The 26,520-nt window shown below is 45.3% G+C and overlaps 3 protein-coding genes across 3 annotated transcripts in view; 2 read left to right on the forward strand and 1 right to left on the reverse strand.

The window, feature by feature from the left end:
* LOC135886051 (cytosolic phospholipase A2 gamma-like) overlaps nucleotides 1-26,520 on the reverse strand; it is a 979,292-nt gene that overhangs the window by 346,377 nt on the left and 606,395 nt on the right.
* LOC135885988 (olfactory receptor 4D2-like) lies at nucleotides 4,843-5,790 on the forward strand. The gene has a single exon (XM_065413882.1). The coding sequence runs from the start codon at nucleotides 4,843-4,845 to the stop codon at nucleotides 5,788-5,790; it is 948 nt and encodes a 315-aa protein (XP_065269954.1).
* On the forward strand, nucleotides 19,466-20,411 carry LOC135886866 (olfactory receptor 4D1-like). Its single transcript, XM_065414655.1, is given in 2 exon segments — nucleotides 19,466-19,773; nucleotides 19,775-20,411. Coding segments are annotated over 2 exon segments (945 nt in total).

The following is a 26,520-nucleotide window of genomic DNA, read 5'->3' on the forward strand; positions in this document are numbered from 1 at the left end:
CTGTTCTGTTCATTCCCTCTGGGGCCCCTGACATTGGCCGCTGTCGGAAGACAGGATACTGGGCTAGATGGCCGTTCTTATATTCTTATGTTCTTAGTCCCACATTCAGTTCCTTTATCATCATCAGGTAGGGCCTGGGGAGGGGGATGAATACAGGTTTATTTGGTGATAGCCCTGACCACTGGGTGAAGCTTATGAGGGAGCACCCTACCCCTACCACCATGGTGTTTGCCTTCTTGGGTTTGGGGAATCTTTTACGTTGCTTTTTGCAACATGCCTGAAAGTCTAACCAACATTTTTTTCAGGTTGATACAGAATGAAACACTTTGCTTTGACATGAACAATGCATCAGTTAGTTTTGAGGTCAAAGCTTCTTTGACTTTTCAATCACCAAAAAAAAAAAATCGTTTTGACCTGAAACTAAACATTAGTTTTCATTATTTTTAAAATGGCCAGTGAACCAAAAAAGTCCGTCATTCACCCAACTGTACCCATAATGACTTGGCCTGGTCAGAACCCTACAGGTTAAATCTCTATTCTATTCTATTCTATGCACTAAAAAGGATCCCATCCCTGTTGTTGCTAAAGTGCTTGATAAAATTAGGAAGACGGATGTTCAGATCCCATTGACACTTTAATTCCCCAGGTGCCTGCTGAGACTCAGTACTGATGTTTCAGGTCTCTGATTGTATATTGGCTCCTGAGTCCGAAAGCCGACCAACTTTGGACTTTGATCTTTTAATCTTATCTCACCAAAAAGTTATCAGTCCTTCAATAGAGCTCTTGGACGATGTCTGTCAAATGAGCCACAAGGGACCCCGAAATACAATTACCCCCTGCTCTAATCCTTGAGACCGCTTTCCATCTAGAATTTGCATGAGGATTGAGAAGCCCTGAATTTTTTCTCTCCTGCTCTAACTCCTTGCCTAGCTCTCTCCATCTCAGTGCCGGGAACAAAACCCACCAGCCATGGTATTTCCTCTGCTTTGGAGGTCAGTCAAAGGTCCAGTTCTTCCACTGTGTCCCAAACAGCCTTCTTGTGCCATCTCAGCACCGGAGGGAATTTGCAAAGGCTCTAACGTTGACATGGCCCATGTAAACACACAGAGACTGAAACGCGCCGTGGAGTTATTAATAACCCCTCTTGTGGAAGAATCCCCAAATCTCCAAAGCAGCAACTTCCTTGATCATACCTATTAAAACTCAAGGAGATTTCAGCAACTCTGCTCCTAGCACCAGCCTTAGTGGGGGTCAATAAGCACATAAGGGGAAGATTTCTGGGCTGTCTCCTCCTTGGAACTGGGTCTTCTTCCTCTGCTGGCCAGGACCGCAATGATCAGCTCTGAGGTTTGACTTCCCCAGGCCATCCTTTGGAGGCAGGCGGCTCTGAGGTCACAGACACAGCAGGTCGTGCAAGGTATGGACTCTTGAATCAAACAACGTGCAATGTGAGAGTAGGGAGAGGTATTGTTATTATAAGGAGGGCAGATGCTCAGAGACCCCACTGATAAAAAAAGAACGACCTGGTTGGGGGGATCGTATTAAGCACTGACAGAGTGAATACTCCTCTAAAGGGCTGTACAGATGTTATCTGGGGTTTCCCAGTTAGTTAGGAGGAAGAACAGACCAAAGATGCCTTGCTGAGGTCTTCCTGTGCCTGGCTCCCTCAGACCAGGTTTCTCCCTTTAAGAGGCTCAGATCAGAGAGAGATGTCACTGGGGCAGGGTGGAGGTGTGGATGAAACTGAGAAAGAGCCAGGGAAGTGTCCAGATAAAGCAGAGTGAGATTCTCACCGTGGGTTACTTGCTTTTAGAAAAGCTGACATTTTTGTAGCTGCCTAGTAGTTTAGTCTGGGATTTCAAAGCTATCAAAATTTCAGTGGGAGCTGGGCACCTAACTCCCTTCGTCTCCATGGAAACTCCCAGCCTAAAGTGCCTGAAATGTTCAAATGTCTGACAGGGATCGAGGTGCAACCCATGCTAACGCAGTGTGCGTCTTTGTCCCTTCGATTGGCTTCAGCAAGGACAGAGATTTATAGCAGCAGACCTAACAGCTGTGGTCAGTTAGTTCAGCCAGTAGACACTCAGGCTTTTACATCAAGATGTCTTGAGTTCAGTCCTTGGACATATCCCCCTTAACCTCCACACCTTAAAAGCTGCACCAAAGTAGGGAGTCTCTGAGGTCTGCAGGATGGTGGTGGGCAATGCCCCTCTGCCAATTTCACTGCCTTTCCCCAAAGTTATCCACCACTTCATCATTGTTCCCTGAGTGCATCACAGAGTATTGACCTTCACAGCCCTCCTGCCAAGCTGGGGAGCTGAAGAATTACACCTATTTCAGAAAGGGAAACTGAGGCACAGAGGCTGTGATTTTCAAAGGACACTGGAGAGGTTAGGAATTCACTAATCAATGGGAAGATCAAGGGGGAATTGGTCACATAACTCCCTTATTCTCCTTGGAAAATCCTAGACAAGGCAGGGATGTGAGAGTTATCCATGGGCACAAAGATTGTCTGTGGCACAGGACAGAAATTGGACCTCGCTCCCAAAGGCCAGTGGCTTACCCACAAAGCCATTCTCCCCCATTGTTCACAGCAGCATCCCACTCTCCTTTAAAGCTGGCTGATATTCTTTTACAGAAACAGACACGTAAATACATTTTGAATTTTTATATTTTCAAGTGGGCAAAAAAGCCATTTTTCTCACCTTCTCACACTTTTTTTCTCCCCTTCCTTCCCCTGCCCCAATTTTTCCAAATAGCAAATTAAAAATGGGAGAGAAAATGCCTGGGAGGATATGGAAAACAGAAAACCAAACAAAGAAAACTAGAATGTTTTGGTTTTTTTCCAAAAGCCAAATCAAAATGAAAATCTCAGTACGAATGGAATCAAAATAAAAATTGGGCAGGAAAAGCAATGAAATGAACATTATCATTTTGTTTCATTAAAAAAAAATTCCCTGTGAAAAAAGTTTGAACCAAAAATATCAGTTTTTTCCCTTCAAAGATGTTGCTGGAAATAATGGCTTTTTCAAGCAGCTCTAGAGATTTTCCAAATGTTTAATGGTGGGTGAGCAAACCATGCCTCTTTACTCCCAAGCGACTCGCAGACCCCCAGTCAGTACTTTCCCCAGGAATTGAAATTAGAGGAGGTGTTCAGATTTACAGGGTTGGCTGGACTAAATTGACTACACAGCGTGTAACTAGTTGACTACTGCGGGGGGGATGGGAAAGTTTGGGGTGTGTGAGTAGAGAAATCCCTGGCTCTTAGGGTCTGCTGAAGCAGGATTCCCCTGCAGTGGGGCTGAGGGGATAGTATTTAATTTAGGTGTAGCGTCCCCTCTCCACCCGGTTACCTTCTGTAATGCCAATCTGCTTACAGGTTTTGATGGACAGGCCTGGGTTCTTCTCAATCCCGCTACCCACTCAGCAGGGTATATCTTTTTTATTTTTTTCCTATGAATTTATTTGGCAGTGCCTTCACCCCCCTCGCGCCTTCCTGGCAGGGTTACTAGGGCAGCTTGGGAGGAAAACTCTAACCACAACGTAACCCCCACTTACTTGCCAGATAGTTGGAGACTTCCAAGAAATAACACAAACACATACAATATATTCAACATAATAATTATATTAAACAGGAGACAAATATACATAACAGGGTAAAACACTATTCTTAGGGTCACCGGTGCCCACGCTGCTAATACCTCTGACTCTCCTCAGTCATGTGACTTGAGGTAGCAAATGTAAGATTAGTGTCCCATTGGTACGCATACTTTGTTGGGGCCCTTGATGACCAATGACCACAAATTCTTCTCTGCAGTGGTTTAGCCGTGTGGCAGACTGGGTTCAGTACAGCCCAATGGACTCACAAGTGGGAGGAGGTGGTAAATCCCTCCACAGGTTTAATATGCAGCAGGTTATAAAATCCCCAGACCCTCACTGCCTGGCTTGAGGACACAGTTCAGAGAGCAGGGGGTCCCCAAAACAAATTCCCTGACTGACTAACTAACAGATGGTGCACTCACAAACTTCATGAATGATCCTTAGGTTCAGAGATGACTCTGGACTCCTCAGTCACTGCAGAGGGGCTGATCTCTGCTGGCAGGGATCCTCTTCAGGCAGGAGTCAGGCTGCTTCGGTCGCAGGATTTCCCCTCACCACAAAGGGGTGCAGGGCTCAAGGTGCAGTTTACACAACTGTACTAAAATCCAAACTGTCGTCTCCTAGCCCAGCATCCAGACATACACACAGCAGACAGCAGCCCTGAACTAGCAGGCAGAGCAGAGCTGACCATGTGGTGACTGGTCTCACCTAGGGAGCTGGAGGGCTAACTTAGCCTGCCTGGGAAAGTTTCCCAGCAAAACTCTACAAACTGGGAATCATCAGTGGAGAAGGAAAAGCCCAGCTGAGGGATCTTACTTTCAGGTCCCTAGAGGCCAGTTTTCAGGGGGAACCCTGCATACAGGCCTGGGACTCACCAACTCCCCACACAGCCAGTCCTGCCCTTGCCCTGGCTGGCTCCAGTCTGACTCAAAAATGGCTTCTCCCCTTTCCTGAACTCCCTGGGAGGGGCACCTCACTCCCTATTGGTTGCCGGGCAGACTCTGAGTTTGCCTTGGCTCCCCCTGAGCTGCCAGCAGACAGAGCCCCAGGAATTTAGATAATCTCCTTGGGGGTTACATAGTAAAATGCAGACCTACCCAAACCCAAACCCAAACCCAATGTCTTTCTTAGGGTGCAGTTAAGAAGGAGTCAATAACAGTAATTTAAAGGTGGAAAACTTATTATAAACTTGTATTAATTATTATTGTCATTCAGTTTCCAGGTATATTTTAAGGACACGAAATGGAGCAGGAGAACCTCACCACCCCTGTGACAGAATTTGTCCTCTTGGGCCTCACCCAGAGTTCTGAGCTGCAGCGATTCCTCTTCATTGTCTTCTCCATAGTCTACCTGACAACCTGGCTGGGAAACTTCACCATCATCACCACCGTGATAACTGACCGCCAGCTCCACACCCCCATGTACTTCCTGCTGGCCAACTTGGCTTTCATAGATATTAGTGACTCTACAGTCAGTATGCCGAAGATGCTCTTGGGTCTTGTCTCCCAGCGCAAAACCATCTCCTTCAATGAGTGCGTCCTCCAGATGTTCTTCTTCCACTTCATCGCTGGCGCTATGGTATTTTTACTTGTGGTGATGGCCGCTGATAGGTACGTGGCTATCCATAAACCATTGCGATACTTGACTATCATGAACCGGGGTGTGTGCATGGGGCTAGTGGCCGGCACATGGCTGGGTGGATTGGCTCACTCTGCTATTCAAATTGGAATGGTCCTCCAGCTACCGTTCTGTGGGCCGAACGTCCTGGACAATTTCTACTGCGATGTCCCACAAGTCATGAAACTGGCCTGCACCGACACCCGCCTGTTCGAGCTGCTGATAGTCTCCCACAATGGGGTGATTGTCATAATTATCTTCATTCTCCTGCTCATTTCGTACACCATCATCTTAGTCAAGATCAGGACACACCTCACGGAAGGGAAGCGCAAGGCTCTGTCCACCTGCGCAACCCAGATCATGGTGGTGTGTTTAATATTCGTACCCTGCATCTTCATCTATGCCCGTCCCTTCCAGAAATTCCCTATGGACAAGGTGGTCTCAGTCCTTTACACTGTAATCCCCCCAATGCTGAACCCGATGATCTACACGCTGAGGAACGCCGAGATGAAGAAGGCCATCAGGAGACTGATGAGCAGAATGCTCTTCTCGGGGAGAAAAATAAAGACATAATTTTTAAAAATTATGATTTCCCAAATTATGATTTTTTAATTTTGTTATTAACAAGGTACATGAACTTGTCATACAGTGTTAACAACTCTCAGTAGGTATCTGTGTTTGTTCCCTTTATAAGACCCATTGTGTTGGGTCAAGCTGTAATAATTTTCTGTGGGTTTATTTTGTTCAAATTCTAAAAAATATTATACATTAGAAAATGTGGATGACCCTGTGATAGGGCTGGCTTCCCTTTTTTCTATTGGAAGGATTGTTGGGAATCAGGGTCTGCTGCAAAGCTAGTCTCCAGGCAACCTAACGAGCATAAGTGGGTTGCCTAATTAGAGACACCACCTGTTTGGTGTCAAGAGTCAGTGGACTGGCTTTTAAGCCCAGCAGCCGCAGCAGTTCCACAGCTGCTCAAAGTATTCACCAGTGGCTGGGAGAACACCTGTGCTTTCTTGTTCCCAGCTTTGTTTCAGCCCTAGTCCTATCTTGGGTCCTGCCTTCCCATACTCCAGTTTACCTGGTCCTGAGCCATGGCTGTGATTCTTGACTTCTGACTTTGGCTCTGAGCCTTGGCTCTTATTCCTGACTACTGACTCCAGCTGTAACCACTAGGCCTGAGACCTGCTCTAACCACTGGCCACAACCGCCCGTGTCCCAGTCACTGGCAGGATTCCACATAGTTTATTCCTCCGAGCCACTAATGTTGCAGGATCTGAAAACAAGCTATCACACATCCAGCTACTCGCCGCAATCGTGTTATCAAGGGGTCCTTGCTGAGTCAATAACCAACATCGGACTTTAGCGATGGGCTTTATGCATAGCAGGGGCACTGGAAGGGGGGGCCGGGCAAAGGGCCATGCCCCACCCCAACTTTTGGGGAGCTTCCGCAGCTCCTGGTGCATGGCCTTTTTCTTTCCTTGTTAATGGTCTCCAGAAATCTGGGCTTTGGACATGGGATTTGACAGAAAGCTTCAGTTGCAAGTACGCCAAATCGGATATATTCATCTTCACCAAGAGCTTTTTTATGGTATCCGTTTCCATAACTGTATCATGACTGAAATCGGCTAATGGCTTTACATTCTTTTCCCCTCCATAACGTCCTCTATTGGATTAGATAACCCAGGCTGAAACTGTGGCCTGTTTTATACAGATGTGAAACAAGAAGGGAAGTGGCTATGCCTCACCTCTGTCAAATGGCATAGCTGGGTGTGCCTCCAAGTAGGGTTGCCAATTTGGTTGGACATATTCCTGGAGATTTAATCACATGATATAATCCTTAATTAAATATTAATCTTTAATTCCTGGAGACTCCAGGCCAATCCTGGAGGGTTGCAACCCTGCACCCAAGGAGATTGAGAACTGGTTAAAGGACAGGGAACAAAGGGTAGGAATTAATGGTAAATTCTCAGAATGGAGAGGGGTAACTAGTGGTGTTCCCCAAGGGTCAGTCCTAGGACCTATCCTATTCAATTTATTCATAAATGATCTGGAGAAAGGGGTAAACAGTGAGGTGGCAAAGTTTGCAGATGATACTAAACTACTCAAGATAGTTAAGACCAAAGCAGATTGCAAAGAACTTCAAAAAGATCTCACAAAACTAAGTGATTGGGCAACAAAATGGCAAATGAAATTTAATGTGGATAAATGTAAAGTAATGCACATTGGAAAAAATAACCCCAACTATACATACAACATGATGGGGGCTAATTTAGCTACAACGAGTCAGGAAAAAGATATTGGTGTCATCGTGGATAGTTCTCTAAAGATGTCCACGCAGTGTGCAGAGGCGGTCAAAAAAGCAAACAGGATGTTAGGAATCATTAAAAAGGGGATAGAGAATAAGACTGAGAATATATTATTGCCCTTATATAAATCCATGGTTCGCCCACATCTCGAATACTGTGTACAGATGTGGTCTCCTCACCTCAAAAAAGATATTCTAGCACTAGAAAAGGTTCAGAAAAGAGCAACTAAAATGATTAAGGGTTTAGAGAGGGTCCCATATGAGGAAAGATTAAAGAGGCTAGGACTCTTCAGTTTGGAAAAGAGAAGACTAAGGGGGGACATGATAGAGGTATATAAAATCATGAGTGATGTTGAGAAAGTGGATAAGGAAAAGTTATTTACTTATTCCCATAATACAAGAACTAGGGGTCACCAAAAGAAATTAATAGGCAGCAGGTTTAAAACAAATAAAAGGAAGTTCTTCTTCACGCAGCGCACAGTCAACTTGTGGAACTCCTTACCTGAGGAGGTTGTGAAGGCTAGGACTATAACAATGTTTAAAAGGGGACTGGATAAATTCATGGTGGCTAAGTCCATAAATGGCTATTAGCCAGGATGGGTAAGAATGGTGTCCCTAGCCTCTGTTCGTCAGAGGATGGAGATGGATGGCAGGAGAGAGATCACTTGATCATTGCCTGTTAGGTTCACTCCCTCTGGGGCACCTGGCATTGGCCACTGTCGGTAGACAGATACTGGGCTAGATGGACCTTTGGTCTGACCCAGTACGGCCTTTCTTATGTTCTTATGTTCTTATGTTCTTATGAGATCAGATACTGAACCCTCATGAAAACAGCATGCTAGCGAATGAATTATAGACCCAGGACATGAGTCAGTGGGACATGTTAGTGCAAATCAGTGCAGCTTCACTAACACTAATGGGAAAGAGCCTCAGTTGGTATAAATCGGCCTTGCTCCATTGGAGTCAATGAGCCAATTCCACAGGAAGTGATGTACTTCCATTGTAGTCATTGGGGCCCAATCCCCAGCTGGAGTAAAAAAAACTTTGCTCCATTGAAGTTAATATGGAAAATACTCGGCTGGTGTTAATTTGTGGAGCTCTGTGGAAGTGAATGGGAAAGATCCACAGCGGGTATAAATCAACATATTTGAAGTGAACATGTCCTTAGCTAGGCTAACATACTGTGGTTCAGTGAGTGTCTTCCACCAGGGATCATGGGTGTTATTGTTGGCTGGGCTATCATCAGCAACATTATGAGCTAAATTCTCACCATCGCCAGTGACCCCTGTGCAAACCGCTGAGGTCTGCACGAGTGCACAGGAGTACCTGAGAGCAGATCATGAAGGAATGGTATTGCACAGTGTGTGAAGGATGTGAAGGAGTTGGGGCCGCAGAGGGGTCACTGAGGTTGGACTGTGAAAGCTGCATGGTGGGATGGTTTGGGGGATCTGTGTTTACAACTTACGAATGATGGTTGACGTTTTGAAATTGTCACTATTAAAACTGCCATGTTTCTGAATTCCTCTGTGGAAATGGAAAGTCCAGCATGGGCTGACGGGGATGTGTCAAGTGTCTGCATTACCATGGACAATGACGTGTTGTTAGAAGCCAGTGACAGCCTACTCAAGGCAAAGCAGATTGGTTCCATGGCCTCGCTGGGGCTGAGGGTTTGGAGATGGAAAGTTACTAACAGTAGAACACAGAGGCAAAGGGGGCAAAACAGGAGGGTCTAAAAAGGCTCACACTGAAGGAGACACACGGGAAGTTTTGGGCATTAGAGGTGTACCCCGACTGATCAGGGGAGATATTTATTTTGATACACTACACAGTGGTTTGATAGGTTCTGCCTCCAAATCAGGCACTGCAATAGAATTATCAATAGAATGAGGCTCTTGAGGAAAGCCCAAGAAACAAGTCACATCCTGTTCTCCCAGAAGTATAAAATGTATTAGCAAAACAACCAAGATCACAGACAGTGTAACACAGCAAAGGAGGTAGAGCCAATACAAAATGGATAGCAGTTCTATACTCACAGCATCCTTTAAGCCCCAGAATAGGTGAAGCCGTCTGTGGGGTCATCAGGCCAACGCATTCCACTTATCACACTGCATTCAGGCTGGGTCTGACCTTTGTTAGGGTGTTACGCCAAAGCCCAACATCTTTTATACATCTTAATGATGGGTTCTTTTCCTCCTTCAACTCACTTCCACCTCTCAACAATATTGGAGTTCTTATCTTCAGTAGGTCAGTCAGTCACTTATGTTATAGTCATTAGCGTTTATGTCAATTAGTGGCCATGGTACATCTGCAACTAGTACATGTAAGTTTCGGTTAAGCTCAACATCCTTTTAAACATCCCCTAAAATATAAAGGATACACAATGGTCCCTTCTGACCTTAAAGTCCATGAGACTATGAGTTCCTTGCTTTGCTTTTTCCCATCAGGTACCCCTCTTGTTTACTGTGATATTATAACTTAAGGTCAAATTATCAGTTAAATACAATGTACGTAGCAACTACGTGCATCATCCTTTTATACCTAGGCCTTAGTTCTGGTAAGCTAATTGTCCTATAGGCTTGAGGCCTGTGGGCCCTTGCTTTACTCCTGTGGCAGGCTACAGAGGGACAATGGACTGTCCAACCAAGGTTAGAGACCATGAGCTGGAAGGGTGAAGTCTCCTTGTTTCAGAAGTGTAGCCATGCACAGCTGCATCAGGATCGAGGATAGCCCCAGAGACCCCTAAGCCCGGCCAAAAGAATGATAGTGATAGGTGAGGAAACTGAGGCAGGCAAATGTGTGTGGAGTTTATTGTATTGGCATAGATCTGTGTATGTCTCCTGCTGTTAAAGAAAGAGAAATAGCTACTATTGGGTTGTTCACAGCGCTCTACAGGACCTTATTAGGTGACCGATGAAGTAAAAGACAAGGCCACCCTTTTGGGTGAGATTTGGGGCAAGGTTGGGCTGAAGCAATGAGGGGGACCAAGGGTCATCACAGGACCTTGGGACAGGGCAGTGGGTCACGTGGTCAAACTTTTCAGGAGGGGATATGATATCTACACCCCAAAAGTGTCCCCAGCGGCCCAAAGACAGCAGCCATGCCTGGTCCATTCCAAAAAATTGGAAGCTTAAAAGACTGCACAGGGGTCACTGGTGGTAGGGTGTGAAGGGGAGAGGGGGCTGCACAGGGGTCACTGAGGGCAGGGTTTGAAGGGGAGGGGGCTGCACAGGGATCACTGAGAGAAGGGTGTGAAGGGGACAGGTCTACTTGGGCCTAAAGATTTTTTTTCTTGGTGATGATGAATGAGGGGAGAAACTGTTTAGCTAGCTAGCTAGATAGATAGATCCTGCAGTCCATGAACTCATCATTAATACTAGAAATCAGGGAAATAGCATTGCCTCTTTTTACAGATGGGGAAATTGAGGGACAGTGTGCTGAAAGGGTTTGCTCAAGGTTATACCAGGAGGGTGTGGGACAGCCAGGAAAACAGTGCTCGGCATCAGTCTCCACTTCTCTAACCACTAGAATACATTTGCAATAGATCTCTAGAGTCTTGACTCTCAGTCCTCTGCAGTGATACTTGGGCTGGGAAGCATCGTCTCTCTAATTCTCCCATTGGAATTGACTATGGGTACGTCTTCACTTACATCCGGGTCCGGATGTAAGCAATCGGCTTTCTGAGTTCGATTTATCGCGTCTGGTTAAGACGCGATAAATCGATCCCGGATCGATCCCGGAAGTGCCCCGGATCGATCCCGGAAGTGCTCGCCTTCGACGCTGGTACTCCAGCTCGGCGAGCGGAGTACGCAGCATCGACGGGGGAGCCTTCCTGCCGCGTCTGGACCGCGGTAACTTCGGACTAAGGTACTTCGAATTCAGCTACGTTATTAACGTAGCTGAATTTGCGTACCTTAGTCCGAAGTGGGGGGGTTAGTGTAGACCTGGCCAAAGAAGCGTTCTACTTGCCAGCGTACACAGCACATGCATAATACATGGGGTCCCGCAACAATGAGGTCCAGTATTTTTAACTGAGCATAATCTATGCCCCAGGCCTCCTGATACTCTTCTGAACACACACCCAGGGTATGCAGATGGAGGTGAGGGTGGTTGTGACGTTGCACTCCATATGTTTATGGAAATATGCTTATGAGTGTGAATATAATGCAAATGGAGTATGCTTTTTGCAAAAGGTCTCTTGTAAGGTGTCATAACAAAGCTTATGATCTACTGAGTGTGTTCATCTCATTTGTTTGCATATATTATTTCTATATCTGGAGTTAGGAGAATAAGATATAAACTTTTATTACTGATGTAAACATGTTAAGTGGAAGCCATTAAGAGTGCTTCAGAAGCAATCACCTGTAAATGGCTCTGTTTACTTGCAAACCTTCCTGGGTACCTGCGGACCAGCCTTGGAAAAATGGAGTCAAGGGATCTCACAGGACATGTGACCCTGTCACATGATACTGGAATCCATCTTAAACCTCATGCTTTTCCATTTGGAAGGAGGGGTGGAACCCAGAGAGAGACAAATGAGTCTCTGCCTTGTGCCAAAGCTATAAAAGGGGGTGGAAGAGAACAAAGGGGTCCCAGTCATGTGGAATCCCCTGCTTTTCACCTAAGATGCCTGCTGGAACTAACAAGGTCTGTACCAGGAGAAAGGATTGGGCCCAGACTAGGAAGGAGTGTAGTTTGTGAAAGAAGCTTATTGGAACATCTCTACGGGTGAGATTTACCTGTATTCAGTTTCTTAATGTATTAGGCTTAGACTTGTGTGTTTTGTTTTTGTTTGCTTGGTAACTTACTTTGTTCTCTCTGTTATTACTTGAAACCACTTCAATCCTACTTTTTATATTTAATAAAATCACTTTTGTTTATTAATTGACCCAGAGTAAGTGATTAATACCTGGGGGAGCAAACAGCTGTGCATATCTCTCTATCAGTGTTATGGGGGGGGGGACAATTTATGAGTTCACCCTGTATAAGCTTTAGGCAGAGTAAAACGGATTTATTGGGGTTTGGATCTCATTGGGAACTGGGTGTCTGGGTGCTGGAGATAGGTGACCTGCTGAGCAGTTTTTGGTTAAAGTCTGCAGCTTTGGGGGCGTGGACCAGACACTTTTCCGAAAAAAGGCAAAAACCCAAATTTCTGTCGAAAAATGGTGTTGCTAAATTCTTTTTGTCCCATCCTCATTTTTAACTCCTTCAGGTCCCTTTGAGAAGTGGATCTTTTTCTATTCTATTCTATTCACAAATAGGATTCTCATTTCTGCAGTTTCTGAGTTGTTTGAGATTAGCCAGAAGATCAAGATCTCTTTGATATGATTATCAACGTGTTCTGTCTTTCACTGATAAGAAAAAACCTTTTCAGAGAGGACATTGCAATTTGTGGGACACACTTCTTGGGTGTGGTGGATAGTCCAGATTTGAACGTTGACATTTTCATCAGAGGTCACCAAAAGGTCTTCGATATCTACAGCCATTTTATGGGGGAGGCTATACTCTGATGATCTCAGATAACCTCCACAGCATGGTCCAGTGGGTAGGAAACTAGGCTAGAAACAAGAAGATATAGCTTTTCCTCTGACTCAGCTACTGACTTCATTTGTGACCTTGGGCAAACAATGTATCCTGTGTGATAAAAGGACATAGAGCAGGGGTGGGCAAACTACGGCCCAGGGGCCGCATCTGGACATTCAGATGTTTTAATCTAGCCCTTGAGCTCCCGATGGGGAGCGGGGTCCAGGGCTTGCCCTGCTCCACATGTGCTGTGTCTCCACGTGGCTCCCGGAAGTAACAGCATGACCCCCCGCCGACTCCTATGCGTAGGGGCAGCCAGGGGGTTCCGCACACTGCCCCAGCCCCAAGCGCTGGCCCAGCAGCTCCCATTGGCCAGGAACCATGAGCATTCATGGCCCGCCATACAATTTCCATAACGAGATATGTCCCTTGGGCCAAAAAGTTTGTCCATCCCTGACATAGAGGATCAAACCCCTAGGACCGTGTCCCGAGTGAGTCATATCCACCTCTGATGGCCTTCCTGAGGGGACTTTTTCTACCTTTTGTCTCTTTCTACCCTTGTACATCTTGTCATGGCTTTAAAGACTTTTTAATTATACTGCATTGTGTCCCCTCCCCCTTGATCTGCCTTGCGTATTTGGATTGCAAGATGTTCAGGGCAGGCCCTGTCTCTTACTCTGGTTCATAGACCTCATTCGTGTTATCAGGACTCATTGGAGAAATAAGCAATGGTTTGAGATGGTCCAGTGTTTAGGGCATTTGTCTGTGACTTTGGAGCCCTAGATTCAATTCCCTGTTCTCCAAAAGATTTCCTGTCTGACCATGGACAAGTCAGCTAGAGCCAAATTTTTGAAGGTATTTTGAGATGTTCAATAGAAATAAATGTGAGTTAGTCACCCAGGTGCTTTTGAAAATCTCCCTAGGTGCCTAAATAACTTTAAGTGTCTGGCCCTTAGTCTCTCTAAACCCCCTTCTGTGGAACAGGGAGAATGCCCCGGCCCTGCCTCACAGGGATGTCATGAAGATAAATCCAGTAACCATGGCATGATGCTTAGATGTGATGGTAATAGGTGCCATAGATGTACCAAAACCACACACAGACTCAGTGCGAGAGCAGGGGATATAGCCCTGCTAACTTGACTCACATCCTCGAGCTTTAGGCTGAGCTTTTCAAAGCTGCCTAAGGGATATAGACACCTGGAATTGGGAGTCCAAATCTCTTAGACATCTTAAAAAATCTCAGCCATAACTACAAGAGACATTCACTTCCCAGAGTCAGGAACAGAGTCCCGGAAACCTCACTCCCCGTGCTTTGTTCTAATTACTAGGAAGTATCCCCCTCCTAGAGCTCAGGCCAGAACCCAGGAGTCCTGACTCCCAGACCCCACCAGGGCTAGCCACTAGACCGCACTCCTCCTCCTAGCTGGGAATGAAATCCAGGAGTTCTGACTGCAAGGCCGCCTGCTCTAACCCCTGGACTACACTCCCCTCCTTGAACTGAGTGAAGAACTCAGAAGTCCTTACTCCTGCTCTATGACCAGGATCAGCTTATTCCCCAGGACTGGAACCCAGGAGTCCTGGGATTGCCTCCTCTTTAGAGGACAGTAAAACACCCAGTATTCCTCTGTGGTGTCTTCAACATCCTCCAGGTCAAGGGGTCATCTGTGAGGACACCCAAAGTCTGTTGTGTTTGTCTGTCTGTAAATAAACAATACGATTGAAGATTCCACCAACATTTTAATGATTTTACTTGAGACTAAATCTCCAGATAATTAATCCTCAGCCCTCCAAAGCAGCAGCTTTCTTGATCACACCGAGTATTCCTCAGGTGGATTTCCGAATGGTTTTGACCCCAGCTCTAGTGTCAATGGGAGGGTATGAATGATAAAAGGGTATGATTTCTAGGGAAGCCTCCTCTTTGTATCTGACCTAGTTCCCTTGCCTGTTATGGGGAACCACACACAGCTCTGAGATGTTCAAGGAATCCTCTGGTGGCTGGATATGGTTGGGGGGATATGCACAGAGAATCCGCTGGTAAGGAAAGAGAGATCCGGTTAGGGGGGATAATCCTTAGCACCGGTAGACAGTTTCCTTTTCTAAAGGAAACAAATATCAGCTGGGATTTTGAAAGGAGCCTAGGGGAGTTAGATGACTAACCTATTTGAAAGTCAATGGGCGTTGGACACCTACAGCAATTAGACCCCTGTGAAAATCCCAGCCACTCTCTGTGTACCCCATCACACGTTTGATTTTAACAATTGCTTCTAGTAGGATGGGTTGAATGGGTGGTGGCTTCCCAAGTCTTGACAAGGGCTGCAGACCCATGGAGTGGGATGGTTCTCAGAGTGTACGTCTACACTTACAGCGGTGTGTAGCAGACAGACACTCCGTGCCCAGCTAGCATGGGTATAGTCAGCAGGGTAGACGGTGAGGCATGGCTTAGGTGAATAAAGTGCCCTACATGCCTAAACCCTAGGGTACGTACCCTGCACAGCTTTCTACATGTCCAACCAGTGCATCCCATGTCTGCATTGCTGTTTTTATCAGTCTAGCATGCCACTGCTTCCCTGCTTCCAGAGCCTTTCCCTGTGGCATGTGGCTTCATACCACAGTGACAGGTGCGGATGCAGCCTGCTGTTCACTGCAGCCAGTAGCGATATGTGTAATGCCTGTGCTCTATGTACAGCCGCAAGGGTAGACACAGGTTGAGTCGAAGACTAAGGCGAAGGTCCAAGTGGGGATGCTGAAGGGAAGGTTAGAGCCTTTCCCTGTGGCATGTGGCTTCATACCCCAGTGACAGGTGTGGATGCAGCCTGCCATTCACTGCAGCCAGTAGCGATATGTGTAATGCCTGTGCTCTATGTACAGCTGCAAGGGTAGACGCAGGCTGAGTCGAAGACTAAGGAGAAGGTCCGAGTGGGGATGCTAAAGGGAAGGTTAGATTCTTCTGAGCTGGGGGAGATGTGGATATGAATGACGTAGACCCTTACCTTCAACACCTAGGCTAGCCCGTAACTGCGTTTGTATGGACCGGGGCTAGTGCAAGGGTAGGTAGGGAGAACAAGGACTGTCAGGGTTGGAGTTAGGAGGGGAGAAGTCAAGGGACTGAATATTGCCATGACTGTCTGGTCCCATCATGTAACTATTCCCTACTGAACCCAGCTTTCCAGCCAACGTGGGCCACTCATCCCTCAAAGACTTCAACTCTGCTGCAGGTCAAAGTGGACGGAGCCACGTTCTGCTGATATCCCCATTGTGAGTTCATCAGAAAGGGCTTCTTGCTTGCTTGCTTGCTTTCTCATCCATTCCTGTCCATGAATTTCTATCTGAGTCTCTATGTCTCCGTGCGTTTAACTGATTGTATCTGGATGACCTACCTCATATGATGGAAGAAGACACTGAATTCGTTAAAACAAAATCTTCATTGATCTTACAAGTCAGGCTTAGAATATGACTCTGAACTGAAACAAAAGTTCCTGACTAGTTGTTATTTAGGTTGCTCTTTGCTCTATGGGTTTAATTAAACCAGTATAACTTTCAAAGGGAACAGAGAAATTCTTTTTCACTATAAAATTCATTTAGGAATCTCTCCGTCTGGCCTTGAACTTTTATTGTGATAAATAGTCTGTTTTTCTTTCTTCCTTACTTTCTAACATGGCAGTCTTTATGAACATGACATTTCCAAATATGGGTGCCTAGAATTAAACACTAGAGTCTCTACTAGAAAATGACTTGGGGTCCAATCTTGAGCAAATAAGCCTATCTCCACATTACAATGTAATTACACTGCAATTACAACCAGGCCTAAGCAGATCTGGGTGCAGGCTTTCGCTGGGGGTTTCAATAGGGCCTAATGGAATTAGATGTCTAAGGCTTGCTATCCTAGATGACTTGCAGCAGTGGCTGAGCATTGATATTCCCTTAGGCTCCTTTCAAAATCTCCACCTAAATTATCTGAATATCCCTGGAATTCAAGCGGTGACACTACCTCCTTCAGCCATGCAAGCCCTTGCCAGTCTCTCTAATCATCTCAGTTGGAGACTAGTTGGACAAGTCGAGATGGCATTAAATTAAGAATGGCTGGGAAGGGAGCTAAGGAGGCAAATGTGGGACAAACTCAAACTCAGTGTGTTGTGAACAAATGGAACCCAGGTGCTGAAGGATGTGAAGAGATTTTTTTTTTCAGTTGCCATATACCAATGCTAGGTAACAAGCAAGAGGGAAGGGAAATTCTCACCGATGAGAAGAGATTTGATACAGTTGACATTTTTGATAACTGATTGGGATGTTAAAATCATTGGTTATCACCTGCTCAGGAAGGAAAGAGTGAATAAAAAGGGGTGTGGTGGGGGGACTGATGGGCCTGTCACTCCACATTAAAGACACCAGTACCTGTTTTAGCGTTATTGATAATTCAGAACTGTTTTAATGTTTTAATGTTTATGGATTCCTGACTTAAAACAGTCTGGAATGCATATGGGCCAGTGTTCTAACTAACAACGCTCAGGAGGGGGGATATTGTTAGAGACCACTTAATCAAATGAGAGACCAGGATGAGTTTCTCCTTAAATACCGGTCTCCCATGTGTGGAAATAAATATGTTGTAATGGAGGAGCTAAGTTTGGGACACACATACTGAAGGTCTCATGCAGCCAGTAGTAAACATCATTCGAGTTTCTAAAAAATTATAGATGATGATTTTCTAACCCAAAGGTATTGCACCCAACACAAGGTAACACTATATTGGACCTCATTATGACAAATAAAGATGAATTAATCACTAACTTCCTACAGACCAGTAATCATGACCTGATAACATCCATTATGGGCAAAAAAAAAGGACAGTCCCAACCAGTAATAGATATACTTGGTACTTCAAAAGAACTAATTTCCCAAAGCTGAGGAAAATTATGGACAAAATTGATTTGGAAGAAAAATTGAGACAGGAAATTGAGAATTCTTAAAGAAGAGTTTATTAGATGGTCCAAAAGCCATGATTCTGCAGTCAAGAAAAAGGACATATTTGGCTAAAAGCCAATTTTGGTTCAATAGCAAAGCGAAGGCAGAAATTAGGAAGAATTTAAAGAAAAGCAATATGTAACAAAATGGAAAAAAGGGGGAAAATAAATAGCAGTCAAGTGTAGAAAATTGGTAAGGGAAGCTAAAGACATATGGGGGAGGGATAGCTCAGTGGTTTGAGCATTGGCCTACTAAACCCAGGGTTGTGAGTTCAATCCTTGAGAGGGCCACTTAGGGATCTGGGGCAAAATCAGTACTTGGTCCTGCTAGTGAAGGCAGGGGGCTGGACTCGATGACCTTTCAAGGTCCCTTCCAGCTCTAGGAGATGGGATATCTCCATTTATTATTATTAATATGGGGAAAATCCATGGCTGGCAGGGCTAAGGACAAGAAGAAGGATGTTTTTAAAGTATGCTAAAAACAAAAGAAATCCTAGTAATGATATAGGCCCATTACTACATGGACATAATAAAATCATTAATATGATGCTGGAATGCAGTAGTGTTCAATAAATATTTCTGTTCCCTACTTGGAAAGAAACAGGATGATATATTTGTATGACTTGTGGTTGTTGAATTACTGTCTAGTCTTGCTCATGTTAAACTTTAATAAATCTTGGAATTCTGGGGAAACTCCAGAAGATGGGAACAGTGCTAATTAGAGCTGAGGGAAATTCTTATATTCCAATATTTCTTTTCATGTTAAACAGCAACAAAAAAATTGAAGTTTCAAAATTTTGCATGGAATGTAAATTCTGAAATTTTCTGATTTGTAAATGTGGGAACACTTCAGAGGAGGAGCTGGGAGGTAATTTTACCTCTGTGCACAGGGTTGGTGAGACCAATACCGGACTACTGCATCCAGGTCCGGTATCCATATTTTAAACAAAAAATACTTAAAATTTGGAGATGCTGCAGAAAAGAGGGGGGGAAATGAGAGATGGAGATAATGCATGACTGTGTAAGGTTTAAAGAGTTCAATCTGTTTAGCTTATGAAAAAGAAGATTGAGAGGTGATGATTATAGTAAAACAATACCTTTACCTTCTCTCGTGGAGAAAGGCAGAAAAAGAACCAATGGCCAGAAGCTGAGGCCGGACAAATTTGAATTAAAACTAAGGCACACATTTGTAACAAGTGATTAACCATTTGGTGCAAAGTACCAAGTGAAGTGGTAGATTGTCCAGTTCTTGATGTCTTCAGATCAAGACTGGATGCCCTTCTGGAAAATGCTTTAGTCAAACACAAGTTATTGGGCTCAATGCAGGGATATCTGGATGAATCCTCTGGCCTGTGTTATACAGGAGGTCAGACTAAATTATCTTCTGGCCTTAAAATATATGAACCTGTGAATAATAATTAATACTAGTGTCACCTTTGCAGGCACATTTTAAGTTTAATCAATGGAACAGCAGAACCTCACCAGTAGAGTAAGAGAATTTCTTCTTGTGGGTCTAACCCAGAGTCTGGCACTGCAGAGATTCCTCTTTGTAGTCTTCTTCATAGTCTACATGATGACCTGGCTGGGAAACCTCACCATCATCATCACCGTGATCACTGACCACCAGCTCCACACCCCTATGTACTTCCTGCTGGGAAACTTGGCATTCATTGACCTGAGCGAGTCCTCGGTCACAGTGCCCAAGATGCTGTGGGACCTCCTGTCCAAGCAAGAGACAATCACGTTTGGTGGTTGCATGTCACAGATGTTTTTTTTTCCACTTCACCGGGGGCGCCGTGGTTTTCTTCCTCATGGTGATGGCACTTGATCGGTATGTGGCTATCCATAAACCTTTGCACTACCTCAGTATCATGAACAGGGGTGTGTGTGTAGGGCTGGTGGTCGGGGCATGGTTAGGTGGCTTTGTCCATTCCATTGTCCAGGTTGCACTGACAATCCAACTGCCTTTCTGTGGACCCAATACACTGGACAATTTCTACTGTGATGTTCCTCAGATGATCAAATTGGCTTGCACAGACACCTACATGGTGGAGTTGCTGATGGTCTCCAACAGTGGGCTCCTCACCATCATCATCTTCATCATCCTGATTGTGTCATACACAGTCATCTTGGTCAAGATAAGGACCCATGTCCCAGAAGGGAAGCACAAAGCCCTGTCCACCTGCGGAGCCCAGGTTGTGGTGGTGAGCATCCATTTCATGCCCTGTATCTTCATATACGCTCGACCCTTCCGGAAATTTTCCATGGACAAAGCAGTATCTGCTCTCTACATGGTCATCACCCCAATGCTCAACCCCATGATCTACACGCTGAGAAACACCGAGATGAAGAATGCCATCAAGCGATTAATGAATAGGGTGTTCTCATGTAGGAAACCAAATATGTAACCTCTTCGTTAGTGGGTCAGTCTTATGTTTGAAACATGTAAAATTAAAGTAGGTGTTCTCAGTTTAAAAGGGGTTTTGGTTTAGATGAGGGAGAAAGATCAAGAACGAATACAATTAAAAAAATCTTCATGAGAATCAAGAGCACAGTGCATTTCTTTCTGTTTCTAACAGTCTACAGCAACTTTGGCAACAAAATGGCTACTGTCGGTAACAGAATTGTGAATATACGTGATAAAGCAAACAATGACTTAACAGTTACATGGTAACAAATTCCAGTTAAACATTTTTTTTCTATTGAAAATAGGTTTTAGACATTTTCATCTACAACATTTAGGTTTTTTTCTAAAAACCAAAACTCTGAAAAAAATTGTTTTTGTCAACTAAAAATAGAATTTTTTCAGATATCAGGGTTTCAGTTGCAGTTAAAACCTGGGTTGGTTTGTTTTGTTTGTTTCCCCTGGGAAAAAATAAAGATCTGTAATATTTTAAATTGTCATCAATGCTGGGGTGGGGGAAGGAAAGGAGGAATATTTCTCAGACAGGTCTGTTAATTGCTATTATTAATATCTCCATATATTATTGTTATTCGCCACAGAATGGTGGTGTTAGTGTAGTTGCAGGTATTTTCTCTTACTATATGTTTGTAAGAGAGCTTAACACAATGTGGCCTTGATCCTGTTTGGAGTTTCTAGGCACTATGCGGAAAAAAACCCAATGTTTATATTATTACCCCCTATATATCCAAACTTGTCCTCTAAGCCTCAGAGCAACTCCCAAGGAGGGCAGGGATTATGGCGTAAAGTCACATCTCCCCCATTAGGCTGGAAACCGGGCTAAATTCCTGGAGTTAGGAGCCTCTTCTGAGGAGGACCACCTCCCTTGTAACTTTTAATCTATCCTCACCTGGGATGAGGAACACCTCCTATTCAAGTCATCCCCACTCCCTGAGGGAGAAGATAGAGGTCTATAAAATCATGACTGGTGCGGAGAAAGTAAATAATGAAGTGTTAGTTATTCCTTCTCATAGCACAAGAACTAGGGATCATCAAATGAAATTAATAGGCAGCAGGTTTAAAACAAACAAAAGGAAGTATTTCTCCACACAATGCACAGTCAACCTGTGGAACTCTTTGCCAGAGGATGTTGTGAAGGCCAAGACTATAACAGGGTTCAAAAAAGAACTAGATAAATTCATGGAGGATAGGTCCATCAATGACTATTAGCCAGGATGGACAGGGATGGTGTCCCTAGCCTGTTTGCCAGAAGCTGGGAACGGGCAACAGGAGATGGACCACTTGATGATTATCTGTTCTGTTCATTCCCTCTGGGGCACCTGGCATTGGACACTGTCGGAAGACAGGATACTGGGCTAGATGAGCTACCTTTGGTCTGACCCCATATGGCCGTTCTTATGTGTTCTGAAGAAGGGATTTGACTAGGGCAGTCACCTGAGAAATAGCAGATCTTGTCCTCAGGCAGAGGGGGAACTTGAGCTGGAAGCCTCCCACATCGCAAGGGAGAACCCTAAGCACTGGGCTAAAAGTCATGAGAGTGAGGCCTTCTCTGCGCAGCTGTCTTGTCTGAGCTCCAGCACAGGACCTGATCCAATAGGCGAGCTCTGAGCGCACTTGCTGGATCAGGCTCTGCTGGTGAGCTAGGCAGAGGGATACTTATCTCTGGGGTTTAGGCATGCAGGTACCTAGAGGGAGACAGCAATGCACATGACCAGAGCCTGAAACATAGACTGGTAGCAGAGGTGCTGGAACTAGGGGTGCTGGGGTGGGGGGCTGCCTCGCTTGAAGTGGAGTCCATTGTATACAGGGTTTACAGTTTGGTTCAATGGCTCTCAGCACCCCCACAATAAAATTTGTTCCAGCACCCCTGACTGGTAGGGAAGTTTTACTGCAAAAAACATAGGTGCTGAGTGATTTTAGGTACTTACAGGGTTAGCCAGCAGCTGCTAGAGGATTTTGTGAATCCCACGGGGGTCTGATTCTGGGATTTAGGGGTCTAAAGTGGCAGCACCCCATGCCCAGAAAGTGCTTATCCCCCCTGTTGTGGTTCCCCCTCCCCTTTCCTGTGTCTCTCCTCTTGGACAGGTTCTGTACAAAGTCTGGGCACCAAACCTGGGGAGCTTTGATAAGCACCTCACAGAGGTAGGGGATAAATAGGGCTCCCAGCATTCTGTATATATTCCCTATATCAGACAGGGAAGGGGGGAAGTGACCCAACCACCATGACCCAACCACCATGATGATGGTGAAGTTTCCCAGCCAGGTGGTCATGTAGATGAGGAAAACCACAAAGAGGAATCACTGCAGCTCAGGACTCTGAGTGAGGCCCAAGAGAACAAATTCTGTCACTGTGGTGCTGAGGTTCTTCTCCATTTATTAACCTGCAGAGGGAACAGTGATGATAATAATTATGATGTGATCCTACTGCATTACTGACATTATATGAACATTAACTCCACCTTGATAAAAACACTTGCCTGGTAATTTCCTTTGTTTGCTAAATTCCACACTGTATCCTCAGCACTGGTTGTGAGTAAATCTGCTTCAGCAGAACCTGTGAGCTCCACCAGCGGTCTTCTCCACTCCTGGGGTCATAGGGAGTGTAGAGGAGTGGTCTACACATGCAGACAAGCCCTCTGCTAACCACAGTCTCCATTCTTCTTCCTGCAGCCCTGATGGGGCACACCTCTGATGGTCCACAGATTCCTGACAGGGCCTAGGTTCAGGGTGGGGAAGAATATGGATTTGCAGGGAGTGTGCATAGGCAGAGATTCTCTGTGTCCAGGGGTTCTCATTGTGGGGGTCACAGATGCTAAATGGGAGGGGGATCCCAGCTAGACCCTCACAAGATGGGAGGGGGTTGCAATGGAAAATTTTAGACACACTGTTTCAGGGGCTCCGACGCCCGATTCATGGCCTTGATATCAGAGGTCCTAACATGTGTATCCCACCTTATCATAATGATGGTCTTTCACCCCTTCTAGTGACTACAAAAAGAGAAGGAATTAAGTCTGATTGACTTTACTAGGAATAAGGTGTGCTCAACATCTCTGAAAAATGATGTTGCTGTATTATGGTGCCCATGGATTCTGGTGCTGAACTTTAAACACCCGCATTTCAAAAGTGTAAACACATAAATGTTTCCAAGTGTGCATCTAGAGTGAAATATTCCAAGCTACCGTGGAATTATGTATGCCGAACTCCCATTAACATTTTTGCACATCTCTAGAACTGGTCGAAAACCCTTTGGAGGACTGGATTAGAATTCATAATGACCTAGAGAAACATGAGAATTGGTCCAAAATCAATTAAATGAAATTAAAATAAAATAGGTGCAAAGTATTTCAGTTGGGAAGGAAAAATCAAATCCACGGCTACAAAATGGGGCATAGAATTATAGAATCTCAGGGTTGGAAGAGACTTCAGGAGGTCATCTAGTCCAACCTCCTGCTCAAAGCAGGACCAATACCAACTAAATCAAAAATTCTCTGTACCCAACGTGGGGCATAAACCCACAACCCTGGGATTAAGAGTCCCATGCTCTACTAACTGAGCTAGCTTGGTGCTGTATGACTGGCAAAGAGGACATATTTGCTGAAAAGGATAGAGGGGTCAGAGTGGATCACAAAATGCATATTATTCAACATGATGAAGTTGTGAAAAAGGCTAATATCATACTGGCGTGTACATAAGACACAGGAGGTAACTGTCCCTCTCAGCTCAACAGTGGTGAGGCTTCAGCTGGAGTGTTGTATCCAGTTCTGGGTGCCACAATTTAGGAAAGACACGGACCAACTGGAGAGAGTCAGGGGAGAGCATCAAAAAAGATAAAAGGTTTAGAAAACCTGACCTATGAGGAAAGGTCAAAAATACAGGCAGGGCCGGCTCTAGGATTTTTGCCGCCCCAAGCAAAATCAATTTTGGCCGCCCCCCCCATTTTTTTCTTACCCCACCCCCCGGCCCCGCCTCAACTCCACCCCTTCCCCAAATCCCCAGCCCTGCCTCCTCCCCCCCAGGCTCTCAAGCCTGGGAGGGAGGGGGAGCAGTGGCGCGCGAATCAGCTGTTTCGCGCGCCGCAGCCGCTCGGGATCTCCCCCTCCCTCCCAGGTTTGAGAGCCTGGGAGGGAGGGGGAGCAGCGGCGCATGAATCAGCTGTTTCGCGCGCCGTGGTGCGCGAGCGGCGGCAGCAGCGGAGGTGAGCTAGGGCGGCCAGGGCACATTTTTAGGGGCGGCATTCTGGCGCCGGCCATGCCGCCCCTAAAAATGTGCCGCCCCAAGCACCAGCTTGTTTTGCTGGTGCCTAGAGCCGGCCCTGAATACAGGACATGTTTAGTCTTGAGAAAAGAAGACTGAGGGGGACCTAAGAGCAGTGTTCCAATTTGTTAAAGGCTGTTATACAGAGGACAGGGATCAATTGTTCTTCATGTCCACTGATGGGAGGACAAGAAACAATGGATTTATTCTGCAGCAAGGGAGATTTAGGTTAGATATTAGCAAAACCTTTCTAGCTCTTAGGGTAGTTAAGTGCTGGAACAGGCTTCCAGGGGAGGTGGTGGGATCCCCATCACTGAAGGTTTTTAACAACAGGTTGGGCAAACACCTGTCAGGGATGGGCTAGGTTCACTTGGTCCTGCCTCAGCGCAGGGGGCTGGACTTGATGACCTCTTGAGGTCTCTTCCAGACCCACATTTCTATGATTCTATGAAAATTTCATTTTCCCCAATATTTTCATTTCAATTGTAAACATTTTTTTCTTTCAAATTTCAAATTTTCAAATTTTGGCTCCTTTTTTGGGAAACGAAAAATATTTGTCCCTTTAATGACACTTAGCCCTCTATAGTGGGGTTCATCCATGGATCTCAAAGCAGCTTACAGAGGAGGTCACTATTGTTAATCCTATCCAACAGATGGGAAACTGAGGTGCAGCGGGGACGTGAGTTAAACTGTGTCACTTGCAGACTATCGGTAGAGCTGGGAATATAACAGAGATGTTCTGCGTTCCAGTCCAGTGCTCTCTCTGCTTGGCTGTGCTACTTTTAATGTCCCCTCAACCAATTTTCCCTAACTTTTTACTTTACCTCACCTTTTCCAAAGCAAAAAATAAAAGGGGAGGGTCTAAAAAGATGTGAGAAAATGTTGTGTGCATGGCAAGGGGCAGGCGGGGGGACCCTTTCTCTCACTCTTTTTGCATTTGAAAGAGTAAGAAATAAAACTTCCAATTAAATTTTTTGGTAACAAAATGAAAGAAGAGATTTTCCTATCTGTAATTTGGATTTTGAGGGCAGCTCATTCTTCAGCAGGATTTCCCTCTCCCCAGCCCCCCGCACAAGAATGTCACCCAGCCCTAAAAATCTCATCCTTAAAGGACCGTGCTCTGTTTCCATGAGGAAAGTGGGAGGATGGCTACAGTTCTGTCACAGAAATTCTGCCCTACTGCAGACATCTTTCTGGCACCCTGGAAAACTCACATCTCCTCCCCGTCTGGGAGTTTCAAAGGAGAATAAGGAAGTTAAATGCAAGGAATCGCACTCAGGTTTTATCCACAGATCAGGGCACTTCCCTGGGCTTTTCCCAGTTTTCACTTCCCTGCTCCAACCTGCCTCAGAGAAAATGTCTTTCACATCAGAGCAGCATAGAGCCATAGGAGAAGCCACAGGAGAAGCTTGGTCAGATGGAGATAGTCTCATGGAAGGTCTCAGATAGGCTCCGTTCACAGTTCTCTTTCTGACTCACTTAGGTTCCTCTAAAAATCCAAGTCAATATCAGAAAAGCTGTCTTCCCACCTCCACCACCTGCTATCACAAAGTCTAGAGCTAGTAGTACATTGAAGCTTTTCTGCAATAAAAGTCTGCTTTCTGCTTTCAGAGCCAGCTGCCTCCAAATGACTGAGGATGGCCAGGGGAAGTCACATCTCAGAGATGTTCATTGCTCTCTTGAGTGACAGGGGAAGTGAGCATGGTTCCAAAAATGGCACATCCTCAGAAATCTTTTCCATGTATAATATCTGCCCAGGTGCTGGGCTCAAAGATTCCCTGAAATCCCTTTGAGCTTTATGGGGCCTGATTGAGAAGTTGCTTCCCCAGAGGTCTGGAGAT

This window comes from Emys orbicularis, chromosome 12 (assembly GCF_028017835.1).
Source record: "Emys orbicularis isolate rEmyOrb1 chromosome 12, rEmyOrb1.hap1, whole genome shotgun sequence".
Lineage (NCBI taxonomy): Eukaryota > Metazoa > Chordata > Testudines > Emydidae > Emys > Emys orbicularis.

What these genes read in the sequence shown, in the direction of transcription:
- LOC135885988 (XM_065413882.1), top strand. Translation starts at nt 4,843, where the DNA reads ATGGAGCAGGAGAACCTCACCACCCCTGTGACAGAATTTGTCCTCTTG.